The 17720-nt window shown below is 36.1% G+C and overlaps 1 protein-coding gene and 1 long non-coding RNA gene across 2 annotated transcripts; both read left to right on the plus strand.

The window, feature by feature from the left end:
- Positions 1-2592: 2592 nt before the first annotated feature.
- LOC131024149 (uncharacterized) lies at positions 2593-4682 on the plus strand. The gene is made up of 3 exons (XR_009101660.1): positions 2593-2961; positions 4128-4270; positions 4562-4682. It is a non-coding gene; the product is annotated as an uncharacterized LOC131024149 (long non-coding RNA).
- A 7316-nt stretch (positions 4683-11998) lies between these two features.
- Positions 11999-13984, plus strand: LOC131024827 (cytochrome P450 72A225-like). Its single transcript, XM_057954366.1, has 3 exons — positions 11999-12909; positions 13028-13376; positions 13440-13984. The coding sequence occupies exons 1-3, from the start codon at positions 12164-12166 to the stop codon at positions 13845-13847; spliced, it is 1503 nt and encodes a 500-aa protein (XP_057810349.1). The 5' UTR covers positions 11999-12163; the 3' UTR covers positions 13848-13984.
- The last annotated feature ends 3736 nt before the right edge of the window (positions 13985-17720 follow it).

The raw sequence follows: 17720 nt of genomic DNA on the forward strand, positions 1-17720 counted from the left end.
TTAATAATTTTTTGAAAAAGAATTCAATAGAAAAAAGAAGAAGAAAAAGAGAAAATTTTGATGAGAAAAATTATGAGGAGAGAGATAATTTGACGTAAAAAACTATTCTTATATATATATATATATATATATATATATATATATACTAGTAAATACCCCGACGAAATTCGACGGAATTTATTATTATATAAATTTGTGAAATTATTTAACATAATTTTTATAAATTTTATTTCATTAAAATTGAGTATTAAATGAAATAATTTGAAAATGAAAAATTATAACATTTATTCTAATTTGACCTAAATTGAATATCTTATGAAATGTATACACGAGGAGTGCGTGACCTGGGTTATAATGTCCTTTATACCCTTCATAAAATAAATTTAAATTCATGATAAGATGAAATAATTAAATAACAATTAAAAATTTTAATTACGAAATCTTAGTTGTTATTAATTGTGATAGCAAATATAAATTATATTTATCATATCAATATATTTATACTATATTAAAAAGGCAACTTGCAATTTGAAATCATTTGCATGTCATTTTAAAATTGAATGACAATTTTGTAGTTATAATAAAATAAAAAAACTTATGTTTAAACTATACTAGTATGCCTCCGGTGCGATGCACGGGTCAAAAAATATTGTATATGTTCTAAATTTAATATTTTATTAATAAATACAATTTTTTAAAATTTTTCTAAATTTGCTACTCCCTCCGTCCCGCGAAGTTTGAGCAATTTCTTTTCGGCACAAATTTTAAGGAGTTGGTATTTTGTGTGTTAAGTGTGGTAGGTGAAAAAATGAAAAAGGTGAATAAATAGAAAAACTTTTGCCATACGAGGAAAGTGTTCAAACTTCGCGGGACAACCCGAAAACGAAAGCATGTGTACATGTTTATGAAAATACTCCCTCCGTCCACACAGAATGTGTGGAGGAGTGGTGGGCACGGATTTTAGTAAAAAAATTGAAAGATGTGATTTTAGTGTTAAAGGGTAGTATTGGGCCCACCAAATTGTAAAAATAAAGTGTGGGTATTTTGTAAATATTGAGTGCGAATGTGGTTTAAAGTATAAAGAGAGTTTCTAAAAAAGGAAAGCACACAATCTTTGTGGACGGACGAAAATAGTAATAAACACACAATTTTTGTGGACGGATGGAGTAATAATTTTTATAAATTAACTTTTAAAAATTTATGAGAATTTTAAATAAATTTCATAACGCATGCTTGCATGTGCACATATACATATATTTTTATGTATTTATAATGGTAATAATGCATTTTTTTCCTTACTAAAATAGTGAATCTAAAAAAATAAGAATAATAAATTTAAAGATGGACAGTCAAATAATTTTTTTAAAAGGCCGGAAAATTATATTCTTTATTTAGTTACAACTTTCCTTTTTAAAATAATAATACTAATTAAAAATCATATAATATTAATTAGAACCATAAAAAATTATATACTTATACCGAAATTAGAAAACTGAAATTAAAATTTAAAAATTTGACAATGATTATTTTTTTATAGATTTTTAATATAAGTAGCTTATATATAACTTTCTCCATTTTTCAATTTTACTCTAACTTTTGAAAAGCTAATTGTTGAACAATTAATCACCATCTTCTCTACTTTGTAAAGGTAAATGTTTGTAATTATTAAATTTATAATTATTTTAATATTAGTTTATTTAAATAAATTATTAACCAATGCAATAAAAATGGATCAAATATTATCATCTTGATAATAATACAAACATATTTTTAAAATTAATTATAATTAAATTATATAAAAAAAATTATGGAGGTTGTAATCGTGAATTCACATGCAACTTCAACATTAACATGTCATTGTTGCATCAAAAGTTAAAGTTACAGATCCTATTATATACAAATCATTATTATATTTTTATACTTTGTATATTTATACATTGAAATGTATCTAATAATTTACTCTTTATAGCTAAATCTAGAATTACATAGTAAGATTAACACATTTACAAAGAAAGAATGAAGGATAAATAGATTACACATATTCATAAAAAGAATGTGAGAAAATATTATATAAATACAATCGAATGTTAAAAAAGAGCAAAGAATGAAAACGGAAATAGTAAAAAAAATTGAATAACGTCAATCTTAAAGTGAAAGAAAAGAATTGGAATGATAGCATAGAAATGTTTTTTTTTAATGCTCATAATATATTTGTTTTAAAAATATTTTCTATACATTTTATTTCAAATAAAAGGTATATTTTGTTAATTTTTGTACGTAAGATGTATATTGTATTTTTTTAGAATAAAATATTAAGGAAAGAGGAAACATGTGTTTTGGATTTAGAAAAAGAAATAGAATTAAAAAAACTCACTCCTAAAATAAAAGCTTTCAATATGTGTACTCCTTTGAAAAGCACTAATTAGAAAAGAAATTGAATGAAAAAAAAAGTCCCAAATACTTTTACAATTAAAGGTCCACGTTATATATCTAAGAAGCTCAATAGATAGTCAAATTTGTTAAAAGCTCAAAATTTTGAACCTGTTGGCCTAATAAAAATCTCCCGCTCTCTGATATGCTCAACGACAAAAACCCTTTCCCCTAATTCCTCTTCGGCTCTTTCTTAAAGCCTCTAGTTATCTTTTTTGATCCCTCGACCGGACGGGCAACAAGGAAATCCCGTCGCCACCGTCAGACACCACCACTTCCAACTTCTCCATCTCTCCCCTCTCACTTGTATTCTATCTCCACTAAAACTCCAGCGAACAGCCGCGGCTCCTCCGGCCAACTGCCGCTGATTCCACACCGATAATCTAGGCCTCTTTCAGCCCTGGAGATTAATGGAGTATTTCATGGATTCAGAGAATGAGCCTACGTGAAGTCCGGGTTTATTCAAGGCGCTCAGAAATTGTCTCGGATTTATTCAAATGGCGTGGTCAGAAATTGTCTCCGCAGCAATAGGTATTACATGAAACTAAATCGAGCATTTTTTTTTGTTAATTTTTGATCGATTGTGATTTCTTGGATTTAATTTTTTGTTTAATTTTGTTTCGTTTTTTGCTTAAATTTTCCTCTTTTTTACATATAGCAGTGGATGTTCTGTTGAATTGGTGTTGGCAAAATATTTAATCTTTTTGGCATTGGTAATTTGTTTTAGTAATTTATTTCAAACTTTTGTTACTACAATTTACACTCTATCCTAATCATTAAGCCTTTCATTTACATTCAACCCAAAAAAGATATACTCTACAAGTAAATAATTACGACTTCACTATATTATTTTCCCTTAACCTGTTGTCTCTCTTGGTCTTTAGCTCGGTCATATATATGTCTAGATTTGCAATTGTTGATTTGCTGTAAATAATTTCGTCCAAATGTGCTTGTTGTTATGTTTCCTTCATTGTTTCTTGATCTATGGAATTCCCAAATAATGCTCTATTTATTTCATGATGAAGTCCCAAATTTAAGAAGAGTATGATAAGATAAGAAAATCATGATCATTTGTATTGTAGTTCATATTTTCCCTATTTCAAGATATCCAGGTGTGTATAATCAAATATCAGTTCCTCATATAGTCATATAAATCAAATGTGTTAACTAAGATGATGATGAAAAATCAACTTATATACTTGGAACATTGGCTTATTGTCATACTCCCTCCGTCCCTGAAATGGCTTCCTCTTTGGGGACGGCACGGGTTTTAATAAAAAGTTGTAAAGTGTATTGATAATGGAGAAAAAGTGATATAATTATTATTGGAAGTTGTGAAAAGTGTTATAATTAGTATTGAGAGTGGTGAAAAGTGAAAAGTGAGAATAAATAAAGTATTATTAGTGGTGGGGTAGGTTTCCAAAAATGGAAAAAAAGAAAGAGGAAGTTATTTGGGGGACGTCCCAAAATGGAAAAAGAGGAAGTTATTTTAGGGACGGAGGGAGTATGATCTAACTATTGTCTCAAGGCATTTATGTGTTGTTCATTTCATACATATATACTTTTCTTAAAAATGCAAAACATCAAAGAAAGCTTTCATGATCATCTTACTGAATTTGAGTGGTATATATATAGGTATATATTGAACTTGTGATAGGAAGCATCTTTTAACCTTGTGATAACTGTAATGAATGCAGGCGGTTACAAAAAAAAGAGAAGTATAGTTGACGAAGTAGGGGTCATGTACAGACAAAGTTGAAAGAAATAAGAAATCTTATTGACGGATTCCTCCAAGAGCTCGCGCAAGATACGCTCCACAAGTCGACACATTTGCAAAAAGGTATCTTCATCTTTCAATTCTCTTCCTTAACTATGTGTCATCATCTGATTTATGAACATGAACTTGGAAAACTTGAGTGAAGCAACTGAAACTTTTGAGGTAAATAACCAAAATTTCAATTGTACTATTTTTTATTAATTTACTTGATAAGATAAAATATGAATAACTCATGACAACAATATGAACATTTGTTTAGATGGTGCACATCGCCCTTGTTGCTATTTATTATATTTTTCAATTAATTTATTTAGTACAAGAATGAATATAATTTATTTTATTGATTTTTTGTAGGAACAGAGGAAAAGTGCAACAAGAAAAAGCGAAAGAAAGACAAAATGACATCGAATGTCAAGTCAATCATAGGATTTGCAATCTTGCACAATTAGATAAAATTATACTATAATATTTGAAGTTTGACTTTTGAATATCAATTTGAGTAATGTTTTATTCTGTTTGACATTCAGAAAATATTTATTTCAATATTTTGATAATTGATATATTTCTTTCATACAAGTGATATATATTGTGTTGATTATTTATGAATATGCAATAAAGTTATTAAGTAAATATTTTATAAATGATGTAGACGGTGTTGTATATTTAGCGACATTAGATTAATTTTTTGCAACAAATATTTTATGTTGCAATACAAGGCGACATTTCCACTTTGATGTCACATGTGTTGCAAATAACTACGTCACATTAATTAGTGTCATAAATTAAAACACGTCATTTCAATAAGTGTTGTTTAAGTGATGCAAGATTTATGACATAATAATAAAGTGATGCAAAAAGTGTTGTATATTTTGTGACACTTAAATAAATTTTTGCAACAAATGTTATGTGTTGCAGTAATATGCGACACTTTAAATATGATGCTATAAGTGTCGTGGAATTTCACATCACATTAACTGGAATGTCACAAATTACAGTCGCAAATTATGATGCAACATTTCAGTTAGTGATGCACAAAGTGTCGTATATATTACGACACAAATTAAAAAAAATGTCGTAAAAATGATACGTCACATTTATTTTAATGTCACAAACTAGTGTCGCAAATTAGAATGTGTCATTTCAAGTAATGTTGTGTAATGTGACGCAAACTAACATGCGTCACTACGACTAATGACACGTAATGTGTCACAAATTTTATACGACAATTATTTAAGTGAAGCACAAAGTGTCGTATATGTTTGCGTCATTATTGAAAAATAATGTCATAAATTTACCACATCACTTTTTGCGACACAATTCGACGTGACGCAGAATATGTCGCAAATTAGCTTTTGCGACATAAAAACTAAACTTTACGACACATTTTTTATGTCGCAAAAAGTCATCTTTTTTGTAGTGTCTGCAATTATAATCGAATTCGGGTCCTGAGTAGTTGATAGCTATCCTGCCAGGACTAGTGTACACCAGTGACCATGAGTCATCGAGCGGGTTGGCCGGTCAAGTGTCCATGAGAGGTGACCACCTCTCCGGCACACAGTTCCAAATATGATAGATTACAAGAGAACTTAGACTGCAATCGAACTTTAAGAATCACAAATGACTTCAGTAGGCTTGGGTTCCTTTAACGAAAACTCCCTTGATGTACTGTTTATGATGGCATGACAATTTGCAGTTTTACGAAGCATGTATCTATATACTTTGGCATACGTGCCCATTGAGTACTTTTATACTCAACCCTGCATATATTTCTAAATGTGCAGGTTGAGCAGCTGACGGTGGTGATGAAGTGACGAGCATGATTTCTTTTGTCTTAGTTTTATGTATTGGTGAACTCTTGGGATACATGTCTTCATACATGTAATCAGAACCCCAAATCCGCTGCGTACTCAAAAGTTTTTATGTTATTTTAGCTAAGTCGGAGTTATCCGAACTTACTAGTTATTTGAATCATGTGACTGAACATTCGTTATATATATTCTAAGTTCTTCCTATGTTAACAACGTTTAAATACAATCCTTCATTATTTAGTCACCCCTTTCTATCCCCGCTTCTAATCTCCTTCCCTTAGCCACGGTTTCCCCGATTTAATTATCCTTAATTAAGTCCGATCGTGACAAAACATGGAGAATCCTAGTAAGAGTAGGACTTTATTTATGATTGAGCAGAACTAGAACCCCTGGAGCCAATTTTTATCTTTAAGTTGATCTCTAACTTTATCGGATGCTTAAATCATACAAGATAATTCCAAATCCCGCAAACTCAGGTATGTTAGGTCAACAGCGCTGCTAATTAGGGCTAGATTCTGTTGGATTTGCTTCAATTTGTCAGTTTTTAGAGGATGCATATTTTTGTCCTCATCAACACCACTACCTAAAGATAATAGTCCATCTGTCTCCTATATTTATGCATACCTTTCCTTTTTGGTACGTCCCCCAAATTTTTGCATACTCTAATTTTCGTCACTACTCCACACATAATTTTTACCATTTTACCATTGTAACTTAAAATATTGACTCACAACCTAGCTAACAATACCCTCATGCAATGTGGGACCATTTCTCCATTATCAATACTCTAAACAACTTTTTATTAAAACGTGTCCTGGTCACTTGTGCATATTTATGAGGGACAGAGGGAGTATTATTCAACATTGAAGAGAAAATAAGTGAAAATGAGCTGTCTGAGAAAATATTTCACCTTATTCGGAGAAAAATGTTGAAAATATATCCTTTCTCTCATTTTCCATCATAGTAAATTGACCTTTAACAATGTGTTCTCTTTCGTTGTAAGTTTATTATTAGAAAAAAAGTGAGAAAAAAAAATGAGAAAATTTATCACATTTTAGTGGCCCCCACTCTTTGTATATCATATTTTTTTTGGTGGAAAATATATGAAAATTATTATGAGAGAGAGAGAGAGAGAGAATGAGAAATATAGAGAGATGAGTTAAATTTTACTCCCTTCGTCCACGGTAAGTGTGAAGGAATATTAAACTGAATTAACGTTCCGCTTTGCCCGATGATCGTTTCTTGGTTATTATTAATTTATCATACAACGATTAATCCTAACATGCTCCTATGAATTTAACAGCTGCACGTTGGAGTTCAGAAATACCTGAAGAATTCAGAAGAATTCGCAGATTCGTATCTGAACAGACCAGTCAGCTTCAAGCCTTCGTTTGAAGCCTCAAACGTCCTCAAATCGTATTTCGCCCAGAAATACGACTTCTTCGCCTTCGAGAGAGCTTTCAGTGGCCGCTTCATTCGTCTGAATCGGAGTTCTGTGGAGGAAGTTATGGCCGTTTTACGGAGACTGCCAGAACTTGGTTTCCTGCGAAAATCTGACTCCAGCTCAGATCTTCTGAACTGTATCCCGCTCAGCTTTCACCGTTGGATGGACAACGATCTATGAAAGTCCCAAGAGAGAATGCTCCACACGTTTTCCTGCGCCTCCCACAGCTCTCAAAACCCTAAATTTATCAGTGTCTTTTCCTGAGAGCTGACAGCTGTATTTAATAGAATTAAATACGTGTGGGACGCTTGGAATCTGTAATAGGCGTTCCTTCTCTCCTTCTAGGGCTAGGAGACTTTGGGCCAGTCCAGGGACCAGATACAAGGAATAAAGATGGGCCTCAAATAAATTAATTTATCTATGGTCAGCCCAGACCATAATTAATTTATAAATATCAGTTCATTCCACTAGAGAATCGATACTGACTTACCCCTTTATTGCCGGTGATGAGTCGGGGGCTTGTATTTAGACTTATTAAATCTCCGTATTTAAAATATCCGACATCCATTAATTAATTAGAGCTCTGACAGCTTAAATTAATTAATCTCTTTATAAATCCTTAAGCAGTACCACTCAAACTTTATTATTGCGCCTGAACTTAATCAACCTGCAGGGTTTAGCGCAATAAACCTTATTGAGCTCCTTAAGGGGATGTCATTATCCTATACCGGATACGGGTACTAATACAGATAATCAAATATCATATATTAACCGCTATCACCCAAGATACAGAGTACTCGAGTTAGTATATAACTTTCACCCATAGTAAGTCAAAGTGATATACGAATTAACATATATATCTGAATACTTATTAATATTAAGATATTATAAGTCACCGAGATCTTGATTCTTCACTTAAGTCAGATAGAAGAATACATCTCAACTGTGGTCCTATCAATACGTAATGACGTACTAGTATAGACAAGTAGCCGAGACAAACTACTTCCATCTATACTGCAGCCTAAACCAATAACTTGTCCTAGAGTTATTTCGGCTGTGATCATATTATATCTCTTAAGGTTATTCCAATTATATGGTCTTCTGTGATCTACAACACACCATATAATCTACTTATATAGAGATAAAGAACATACATATGCAATCATGAACACAATCAGATAGGAGATTAGATAGTGAACTTAGGAAACATTGTATACAAGCATAAAACGTTCTTGCTTTCAGTATACAAATCCAACAAAGTGTGGTGTGGATAAAAAAGACACGAGTTTTAAGAAAAAAATATTGAGAAATATGTAAAAAATGGAGAAATGGTCTCATTGAGTAGATTTGTTAGATAATTAATAAATGGTTTGTGAGAATTGATTTTTTGTAAAATATTGTGTGTGAATGGGATAAAGTAAAAGGATATATATGTTAAAATGGAAATACAACACTTATCGTAACCAAGGTGTTGGGAACTTAATGGAATATCCTAATCCTTATTTTGATGATACCAAAATCCATAGGTTTCATTTGTAATAGACTAGAACAGTTCGAACTCAAGTGTTAGAGTTCTTTTCTAGTTTAGTTGTTGTTCTGAATACTGAAGACTAAAGAACGAAGAACCAAAGAACTGAAGACTGAAGTTGCCGACTGAAGTATCAGTCTTGAACTGATTACTTAATGCGTGCCATATGGAATCAGCGGACTGATACTAAAGTCAAGTATCAGTTAAACATTCTTCCTCGGACTGAACCTCCAACGTTCAAAGGAAGCCACATACTCCAGAAGTACAGCCGTATTAAATGCAGAGATCTCAGGATTGTCCTTTCTCTGTAGAGGTCATTCCTATTTGGTGACTACTTTATCAGAGACGTCGCATCTCCTGCTCTTCAACATAGCCGTTCTCACCAAACAAGGAACCTCGAAGATTGAAGCCTCAACCCAAGTTCAAATTACTCTTTAACGGAAGAAATCTTGAAGACCTTTTCCGCCAACGGATCTATTCAAGACTTCTCCTATAAGTAGCGCTCGAGGATCACTTCAATCTTCACGAATTCAACAACATAAGCTGAAGCTCTGCCAAAATTGCGTCTCAGCCAAAGCTCAAATTCCCCAAAGCTTGAATCAAAGAAGAGAATCCCAAAGCCAAAAATCAGTCACTGCTGATTACATATATTCTCTTAGACCTTAGGCAAACCTTGTATATCCAAAGCCTAGGTCAAACTAACTCCAAATAACTTGTTCTTTGAAGTTTAGTTGGTAAGATTTCAAACCTCCCTTCGACCGATAGAATCGAGTGTTTGAGTTGCAAAGGAGTTCAGGAAGGTACTCTGACTCCGTGAGATCCTAGTGCCAGTTCGTGCTAGGAGTGAGAAATCCAACAAGGTGTGTTGGTACTGAAGATTAGATCTTCAGTTGATTCAGTTGTGTGCACCCGCAAGCACACAGTTCGGTTTGCTGTGCACCCGTAAGCACAAGCATCGGTTTGCAGTGCACCCGTAAGCACTTGCAGAGTGAAGTTGTTGGTCTGATCAACCGACCGTGGATGTAGGAAGTGTTTTCCGAACCACGTAAAAATCTCTGTGTTATTTACAGCTTTCAATTTTACTTTTCTACTTGTGCTCTTACTTTTCATAAACTGAAAACTGATTAATAGCGAAGAGGAACTTAAGATTAACAACGTGCTCAACCCAAAAGGCTATTGCGAACAAAAGATTTCCGCTGCGTGTGTTAGCAGTCTGAGTTATTTATCTTCTGATAGTCAGCAAGACTTATAACATCTCTGTTTATCAAACTCGACTGAAGCCTTACGTGCATTAGTTAAGTACTTGTGACTTAACTGATAACTCCTTACTGAAGAGTCTTTCAGTATCAGTCGTCAATCCTGTTTTGGTCAAAACTCTTTTCTGTAAACAGGTGTCTGAGTTTGTGTTTAAAGTTTCGTCTTGATCTCTATACTGAGATCTTGTTCGATTGTTATTTTTTTTAAATATAGCCTATAGGTGTATTCCCCCCCCCATACACCTATTCGAGACCCTCCGGACCTAACACGAGGAAGTATATATTTTGAGAATATTATTAAAATGCGATTATATAAAAAGAAAGAAGAAAGAAAACCTAAAAAAAAATCCTTGAAAGCACAGAAAAGCAGACTAAGGGCCGAGCCTCATTAAAACCTTTTTACAGAAAACCCAGTGGGAAAAACCGTAAAAAGGAAAAAGAGTACTCGTCTAAAAAATGAAAAAACAAGCAAAAGTGGAAAGAGCGGAAAGGAATGCTTCCAGAACTCCAGCCTAACCATCGTCCTTAAGCAATCTTGGCTCGTAACCACCGTAACCAACGAAAACAAAAAACTCAGAAAAAATTTAATCTGACTACAAGAGAAAAAGACTAAAGTAAAGCCAAAAACCCAAAATAAGGCAAGAGGAACCAAACCAATCCTATAAGCAACCATCCAACGGACTCTCGACCAAACAAGCCCAACAGCACAAAAACGATGCTCCAAGACCCAAACGCCCGCCAAATGACTGTGAAAAGAACACCAAACCAAGTTCCACCAAACCGGACCAACACGCAACTGAAAATTGGTGAACCGAGCAAAATTTCGACGCCGATAGCCGGAGCTGCCGTGGAGCTTCCAACAGGGCCCGACTCTCCTCACCCCAATCTCGAGCTCACCCGAAGATTGCAAAAAGGTAAAGAGAACGCCCCTATACACTCCCAAAACAAAGAAGCCGAAGAGGACGTTCCAACAAAACATCAACAACCAACCCTCAATGCTGGCAATCATTAAACACGCAGCTCGCGACAGAGAGCACAGGAAGAAACAAAACGACTAGCATACCTTTAGCAGAAAAAGGCACCCCCGACAAGTGTTCGACCAAAAACCCAAACGAGAATAGACCAAAAAAAAAACAGCCACCAACGCATTAAAATTTAACCTTGCTATGCGTAGCCATGTCCATCGCCACCTCATGCTTAATTTCGTCTAAAGCATAAGGCCACCAGCCTTCTATGCGATCATGATTAGTCATTAAATCGGCCACTCTGTTTTCCTCCCGATAAATATGAGAAACTTGCAAATGGAGATCCGAAAGCAAATGAAGAGTTTTCTTCCAAGAAGCCTAGAACGAGAATTTAAAAGCTACACAACATAAACTGAATCTGCTTCGATCCAAAGATAATTCCAGCCTCTATGATGTACAATCGCCACCGCATAAATCACCGCCAAAAGTTAAGCTTCAAAAGCAAAGCCGACTCCACCCTTAAAATGGAAACACCCACGAACCCATCCCCAATTATCACACATGTAACGTGTGATAATATTTTTTTAAGTTTTTTTTTTTTTTTCTATGAAAAGAAAATTCTCTAACAAAAAAAATATGTGAAAAAAATAAAAAATAAAGAAATATATGTGTAATCCACCATTTTCCGTGGAAGAGGAACGCTCATTAATAGAAAATTTAAAACGGGAATACCAAGAAGAAGCTAAGAAAGATTATTAATCCCTCACACGAAACAACGCTCCGTTTTCTTGGCATATGTCTAAATACTGTCGTGCTGTCCGTGACCCTTGTGTCATCTCCCATCCAGAAGTTGCACATGCACTGATCGATGCACATATTCTAACATTAATATATCTCACCCACCAAAAAACCATTTAAAATATTCTAGTTTCCAATGAAGAAGCGATAGAAGAATATGAAGTTGAGCTCAGTGTTGTGTTCAATCCTAGTTGGTGGAGTGATAGCATTAGCATCGGCATGGGCAGTAAAATTAGTGAATTGGGTGTGGTTGAGGCCGAGGAAGCTGGAGAAGCTGCTGAGGCAGCAGGGGCTCCAAGGTAATTCCTACAGGCTTCTTCTCGGAGACATCAAAGACCTAATCTCAGTGGCCAAACAACACCAGTTGAAAGCCATCCAACTTTCCGACAGCATTCCGCCCCACATTTTCCCTTATTTTCACCAAAGCATTACCAAATACGGTGAGAATTGTTTCATATGGTTTGGAGCGACGCCGAGGTTGATGATCAGCGATCCTGAGCTTATGAAAGAGATTCTTGCGAGACCGGATGTTTTCCGCAAGCCGCAGCCTGATCCCATTGGGCAGACGGTTGCCGGAGGGCTGCTGTTTCTGGAGGGTCACAAATGGGCCAAACACAGAAGAATCATTAACCCCGCTTTTCACACCCACAAGTTGCAGAATATGGTGCCGGCCATCACTTTGAGTTGTTCCAACATGATTGCCAAATGGGAAGCTTTGGTGTCTGGTAACGGCGGTGAGGAGATCGATGTGTGGCCCTTCATTCAAGATTTCTCCGGCGACGTCATTTCAAAGGCGGCATTCGGGAGCAGCCATGAGCAAGGAAGAAGGATATTTGAGCTGCAGAAAGAGCTGCTCAACCTCGTCTTGGACCTCATGCACTTCATGTTCATCCCAGGCTGGAGGTACATATATAAGCGTACTGATGAGAGACAGAACAAGGAAAAATCAAATCAAAAAACTATATAGTTGGTTATTTTTATAAATTAATTATTGCTTGTTTTGAAATTTTCTGGATTGCAGGTATGTTCCGACGAGAGCCAACAGAAGAAGCAAAGAAATGTCGGAGGAAATGAGGTCAGTGCTAAAGGGCATGATCAAGCAGAGAGAAGAAGCAGGCTCCGATGGAGATCTCTTAGGCACACTGATGGATTCGAATCGTGGGGAGGCCGACGGCATGAGCATGGAAGACGTGATCGAAGAATGCAAGCTGTTCTACTTGGCAGGGTCGGAAACAACCTCGCTGCTGCTGGTTTGGACGATGGTGATGCTCAGCAAGCATCAGGAATGGCAGGATCGAGCTAGAGAAGAGGTTCTGCAAGTGTTTGGAGAGAGAGACCCATCCTACGACGCCCTAAATCGCCTTAAAATCGTAAGATCCTCAACTCAGTTCCTGCTGGCTTAGGGTCCAAGAGTAATTAAGGATGTATTGCAGGTGACGATGATTCTAAAGGAGGTGCTGAGGATGTACCCGCCGGCGCCGTTGATAGCTCGGGCAGCGACGGAGACGGTGCAGCTGGGAGGCATGAGTGTGCCGGTTGGGGTGGATTTGTTGCTGCTGATAGGGGCGATGCATCATGATCCCAAGATATGGGGTGATGATGTGAGTGAGTTCAAACCGGAGAGATTTGAGAGTGGGCAATCGTCCTTGCTAGCTTTCGGAGGTGGGCCCCGTGTGTGCATAGGCCAGAACTTGGGTATGATTGAGGCCAAGATAGCGCTGGCCATGATGCTGCAGAGATTCTCCTTCCACCTCTCGCCCTCCTATCTTCATGCGCCATTCTTCATCATCACTCTCCAGCCGCAGCACGGCGCTCCTCTGCTTCTTCGCCACCTTCCTTAATACTATTATTTCTATGGACACTCTTTGTATTGTGACATACAAGTTCAAATTCGAGTATAGTTACTACAGCCACAAATTTTCTGTATTTTTTACTTGAATTATTACAGACTAGATGATGATGCTGCTCTTTTTTCTTATTCTCCTTTTCCTTTTTTGAGGGAAGTAAATGGTTTGATTTTGGCCTCATGTGACTATGCAAGAGAATCTGAAATTAATTAAGATTGAAAAATATTGCTGGTTTGTCAGAATCAGGCATGTGTGGTATGGAATCCGATCACATATTATTTAAATTAAATTTATGGGGTTATGGTAGAAAAATATACTCCCCTCGGTCTCATTATTTATGGCACGCATAGCTTTTTGACACGAAAATTAAGAAAAATAAAATTTGAAAATTAATAGTACGTTTAAGAATTTGTTATCACCAGCATATTCTCAAATAGATAACCAATTTGTTCAAAGAGATCCACCCAGTAGCATATTCTCAAATGGATCAACCAAGTAGCAGCTCGAACTGATTCCAAAGAAATAATTATATAATTATATATTCTTAAACTCAATAAAATCTTCGAGAATTCGGCTCGAATTCACCGAAATCATTATGCATAACCCAGAAACAAAATCGAAACAAAAGAGATCTGCCCAGTTATTGAAATAAAATCGAAACAAAAAGTGTGATTTTGAAGATCATGAATATCATTGAACATCTTCTAAATGAGGCAGGAGTTGGAGGAGTCACGGACTGCACAAAGTTCAACTTCGAGTTGAGCAATCCGTATGTTGACTGGATTGAGCTCTTCTACAATCAGCATCTTTGTATCCACTTCAGTCATGTAATCTCGCATGAACTCAGTGTGAAGCTTGTCCAGATTGTATTGAGCATCCATACGTTGTTGCTTGGCTTGGAGTTCCGCCATCTTCAATTGATCCTTAAAGACTTCAATTTCTTTTTGGATGTGAGGGACAATGATTGTAAGAGGTAAAGCACTAGAACCATGGTCAATAACTGCGTTTTGGAGAATGCGGAGTTTGGCTTGAAGGGTAGCCAACTGTACGGAGTGGTCGATCATATCACCAGTGAGAGTTTCTTCGACTTCCTTGAGATTCAGCAAATACTTGGCCGCGTAGATATCTCTACAATTAATCCATCTCGTGCTTGAGCTTCTCTATTTCATTTTGTTGATTAGAAACCAACGTCAACAACACTTTGTTTTGTTCTTCCAAATCTTTAGGAAATTCGAAGGAAACTCCTTGGGGAGTTTTGTATTTCCATACGGTTAGGCGTGCGTCCATCTCTTCATCGGAATCACAGATAAGGTATGGACGCCTCGTGATCTCGATTTCTTCAACAGGCAACACCGGGGGGATGTAAACTTTCTTGCCCTTTGAAGAAGATGTTTCTTCCTTGGTTTTCCCATATTTTTAAGATGAGAAAAATTTTTCTGTAAGGAGAAATTTACTCACAGAGATGACTGTGGAAGAAGATTTGTAGTGGTGAAGAAATATTACAAGGGAAGACTAATGCACTTAAATACTTGAAAATGATGAAGATAAAATCGAAAAGAATGTGGGTTTATGATGCGATGGAAATTGTTCGGTTCTTGTGCCTTAAGAGAATTTAATACATATTCACGTCCGTCGTCACTGCAGGAGTGACGTGTGTCTTTAAAGCAGTAAAAGATAATTATTACTCCATGTCAAATGAGTTGATATTCAAAAGAAATTGGCAAAATTTACTACTGAAACACGTAATCTTTTCTGAAAAGGAATCTATTGTGACTAAGGAATTTCTTCGAATTTTCAACAATTCCAAAATAGGTGACTTTTGAGAATAAGGCAGAATTTAAACCAAACATCAGTCACAAGTAAGGGATATTAAAACTGATAAGATGACTTACAATGCGATTGTTCAGTTAACTGAAAATACGAGAGACTCAGTTGAACATTGTAACGAGCACATAGATACTTACTGGTTTTAGTGAACATCGTAGTCAGTGGATACCTCGTAGCAATTTAACTGATATCCTTGGTTCCTTCTTGACCTTGACTCACTTCTTTGGTGAATACGTCTTCAGTTATTGAAGAGACAATAGAAATTATATTTTAAGAAAACTGATGAGATATCAGTCTTTGAGATCCAGAGGGACAAAATTTTCATTTCAAGAAAACTGATGAGATATCAGTTTTAGGTACAGAGCAGAAATCTGCCACAGCAAAAGAAGAAAAGATTACAATTCAAAGCAAACAACTTAGGTTTTTGCAGGTAGATTCCAAAGACTGCCCTTTTGATACTATCGTAGTCGCCAGGATGGCTTCTCTCATTGACTTCCCAGATTCTGCAAAGAGCTCCAACCTTATTTTTTATGGTTTCTCTGTTGATGTGACTCTTGTACTTAGAGGACTCACAAAAGCACTTAGGGGATATGGGATAATTGACATCTTTGCTTTGTCTCTTGCATCTAGTAAGCTGTTCACCATATCATTTTCAATCCAGTTGTGCAGAAAATATACCCAAGCACGTCTTTGGGATTCCGGATCTTGTTTAAGCTCTCCAAAGACTATCCATTTGGTATAGATTTCTTTTATTCTATCCCACCAGTCGTTCAAATCTTCATGTACCCATTTATCAGTTCGATCATAATTTTCCGAATTGGATACAAAAAGACCTTCATTTACGTAGTGCTTTATAAGTTGTCTTTCATTAGGTGTGAAGCTGGGAGGAGGTGGTGCAAGCTCAGCGAGCTTCAGTTCCTTTTTTGCTCGCGGTTGACGCTTTTGTTCATGTTCTTCTGCTCTTGGTCTCTTTCGGTATTCTCTGGAATGGGATGGAGCAGCAGGTAATTCTCGGGCAGCGCCAACTGATCTGACTGACTGCTCAGGACCCCAATACTCTTCCTCCTTTCTGTCAACATCATCCATGTGATTTTGAAGAACTTGAATATCATTGAACATCTTCTGAATGAGAGAGGAGTTGGAGGAGTCACGGACTGCACGAAGTTCAACTTCTAGTTGAGCAATCCGTATGTTGACTGGTTTGAGCTATTATACAATCAGCATCTTTGTATCCACTTCAGTCATGTACTATCGCATGAACTCAGTGCGAAGTTTGTCCAAATTGTATTGATCATCCATAATTGTTAGGTCCTGAGGGTCTCGAATAGGTGTATGGGGGGGGAGAATACACCTATGGGCTATTTTTCAATCAATCCTCAATCAGAGGGATCTCAGTCAGAGATCAAAACGAAACTTTGCATGCAAACAAAGACGTCTGTTTTACTGAAATCAGTTTTGACCAAACATGGTTGACGACTGATACTGAAAGCTCTTCAGTAAAGAGTTATCAGTTAAGTTGCTGGAACTTAACTGATGCAAGTAAGGGCTTCAGTCGAGTTTGCTAGAACAGAGATGATAACACTCTTCCTGATTATCAGAAGATAGATCAGTCAGACTGATATCATACGCAGCGGAAATTAAACTTAGTTTCGAAATAGCCTCGGTGGAGCAAGTTGTTGGTTATGGTTTCTCTTTGCAGTTAGTCAGTGTTCAGTTTTATCAATTGAAATAACACAAGTAAGAATGTAAAATTGAAAGCTGTAAACAACAAAGAGACTTTTACGTTGTTCGGAAAAACCCTTTCCTACATCCACGGTTGGTTGATCAGACCAACAATCCACTCCGCAAGTGCTTAACAGGTGCACTGCAAACCGAACCGTGTGCTTGCTGGGTGCACACAACCGTACACTGAAGAAAACCCTTCTCTAGTACCCACGCTTCACTCGCGTCGGATTTCCCTTGCTTAACACAACCCGTGCTAAGACTCTCAGAGTCAGAAAACCCTTCTGACCTCCGAATCACTCAAAACACTCTTATGGG

This window comes from Salvia miltiorrhiza, chromosome 5 (genome assembly GCF_028751815.1).
Source record: "Salvia miltiorrhiza cultivar Shanhuang (shh) chromosome 5, IMPLAD_Smil_shh, whole genome shotgun sequence".
Classification (NCBI taxonomy): domain Eukaryota; kingdom Viridiplantae; phylum Streptophyta; class Magnoliopsida; order Lamiales; family Lamiaceae; genus Salvia; species Salvia miltiorrhiza.

Excerpts from the sequence above, each read along its gene's own strand:
- LOC131024827 (XM_057954366.1), top strand. The coding sequence starts at position 12,164 with ATGAAGTTGAGCTCAGTGTTGTGTTCAATCCTAGTTGGTGGAGTGATA. Across the intron at positions 12,910-13,027 it reads ATGTTCATCCCAGGCTGGAG|GTATGTTCCGACGAGAGCCA; the intron begins GTACATATATAA and ends TCTGGATTGCAG. Across the intron at positions 13,377-13,439 it reads CCCTAAATCGCCTTAAAATC|GTGACGATGATTCTAAAGGA; the intron begins GTAAGATCCTCA and ends GATGTATTGCAG.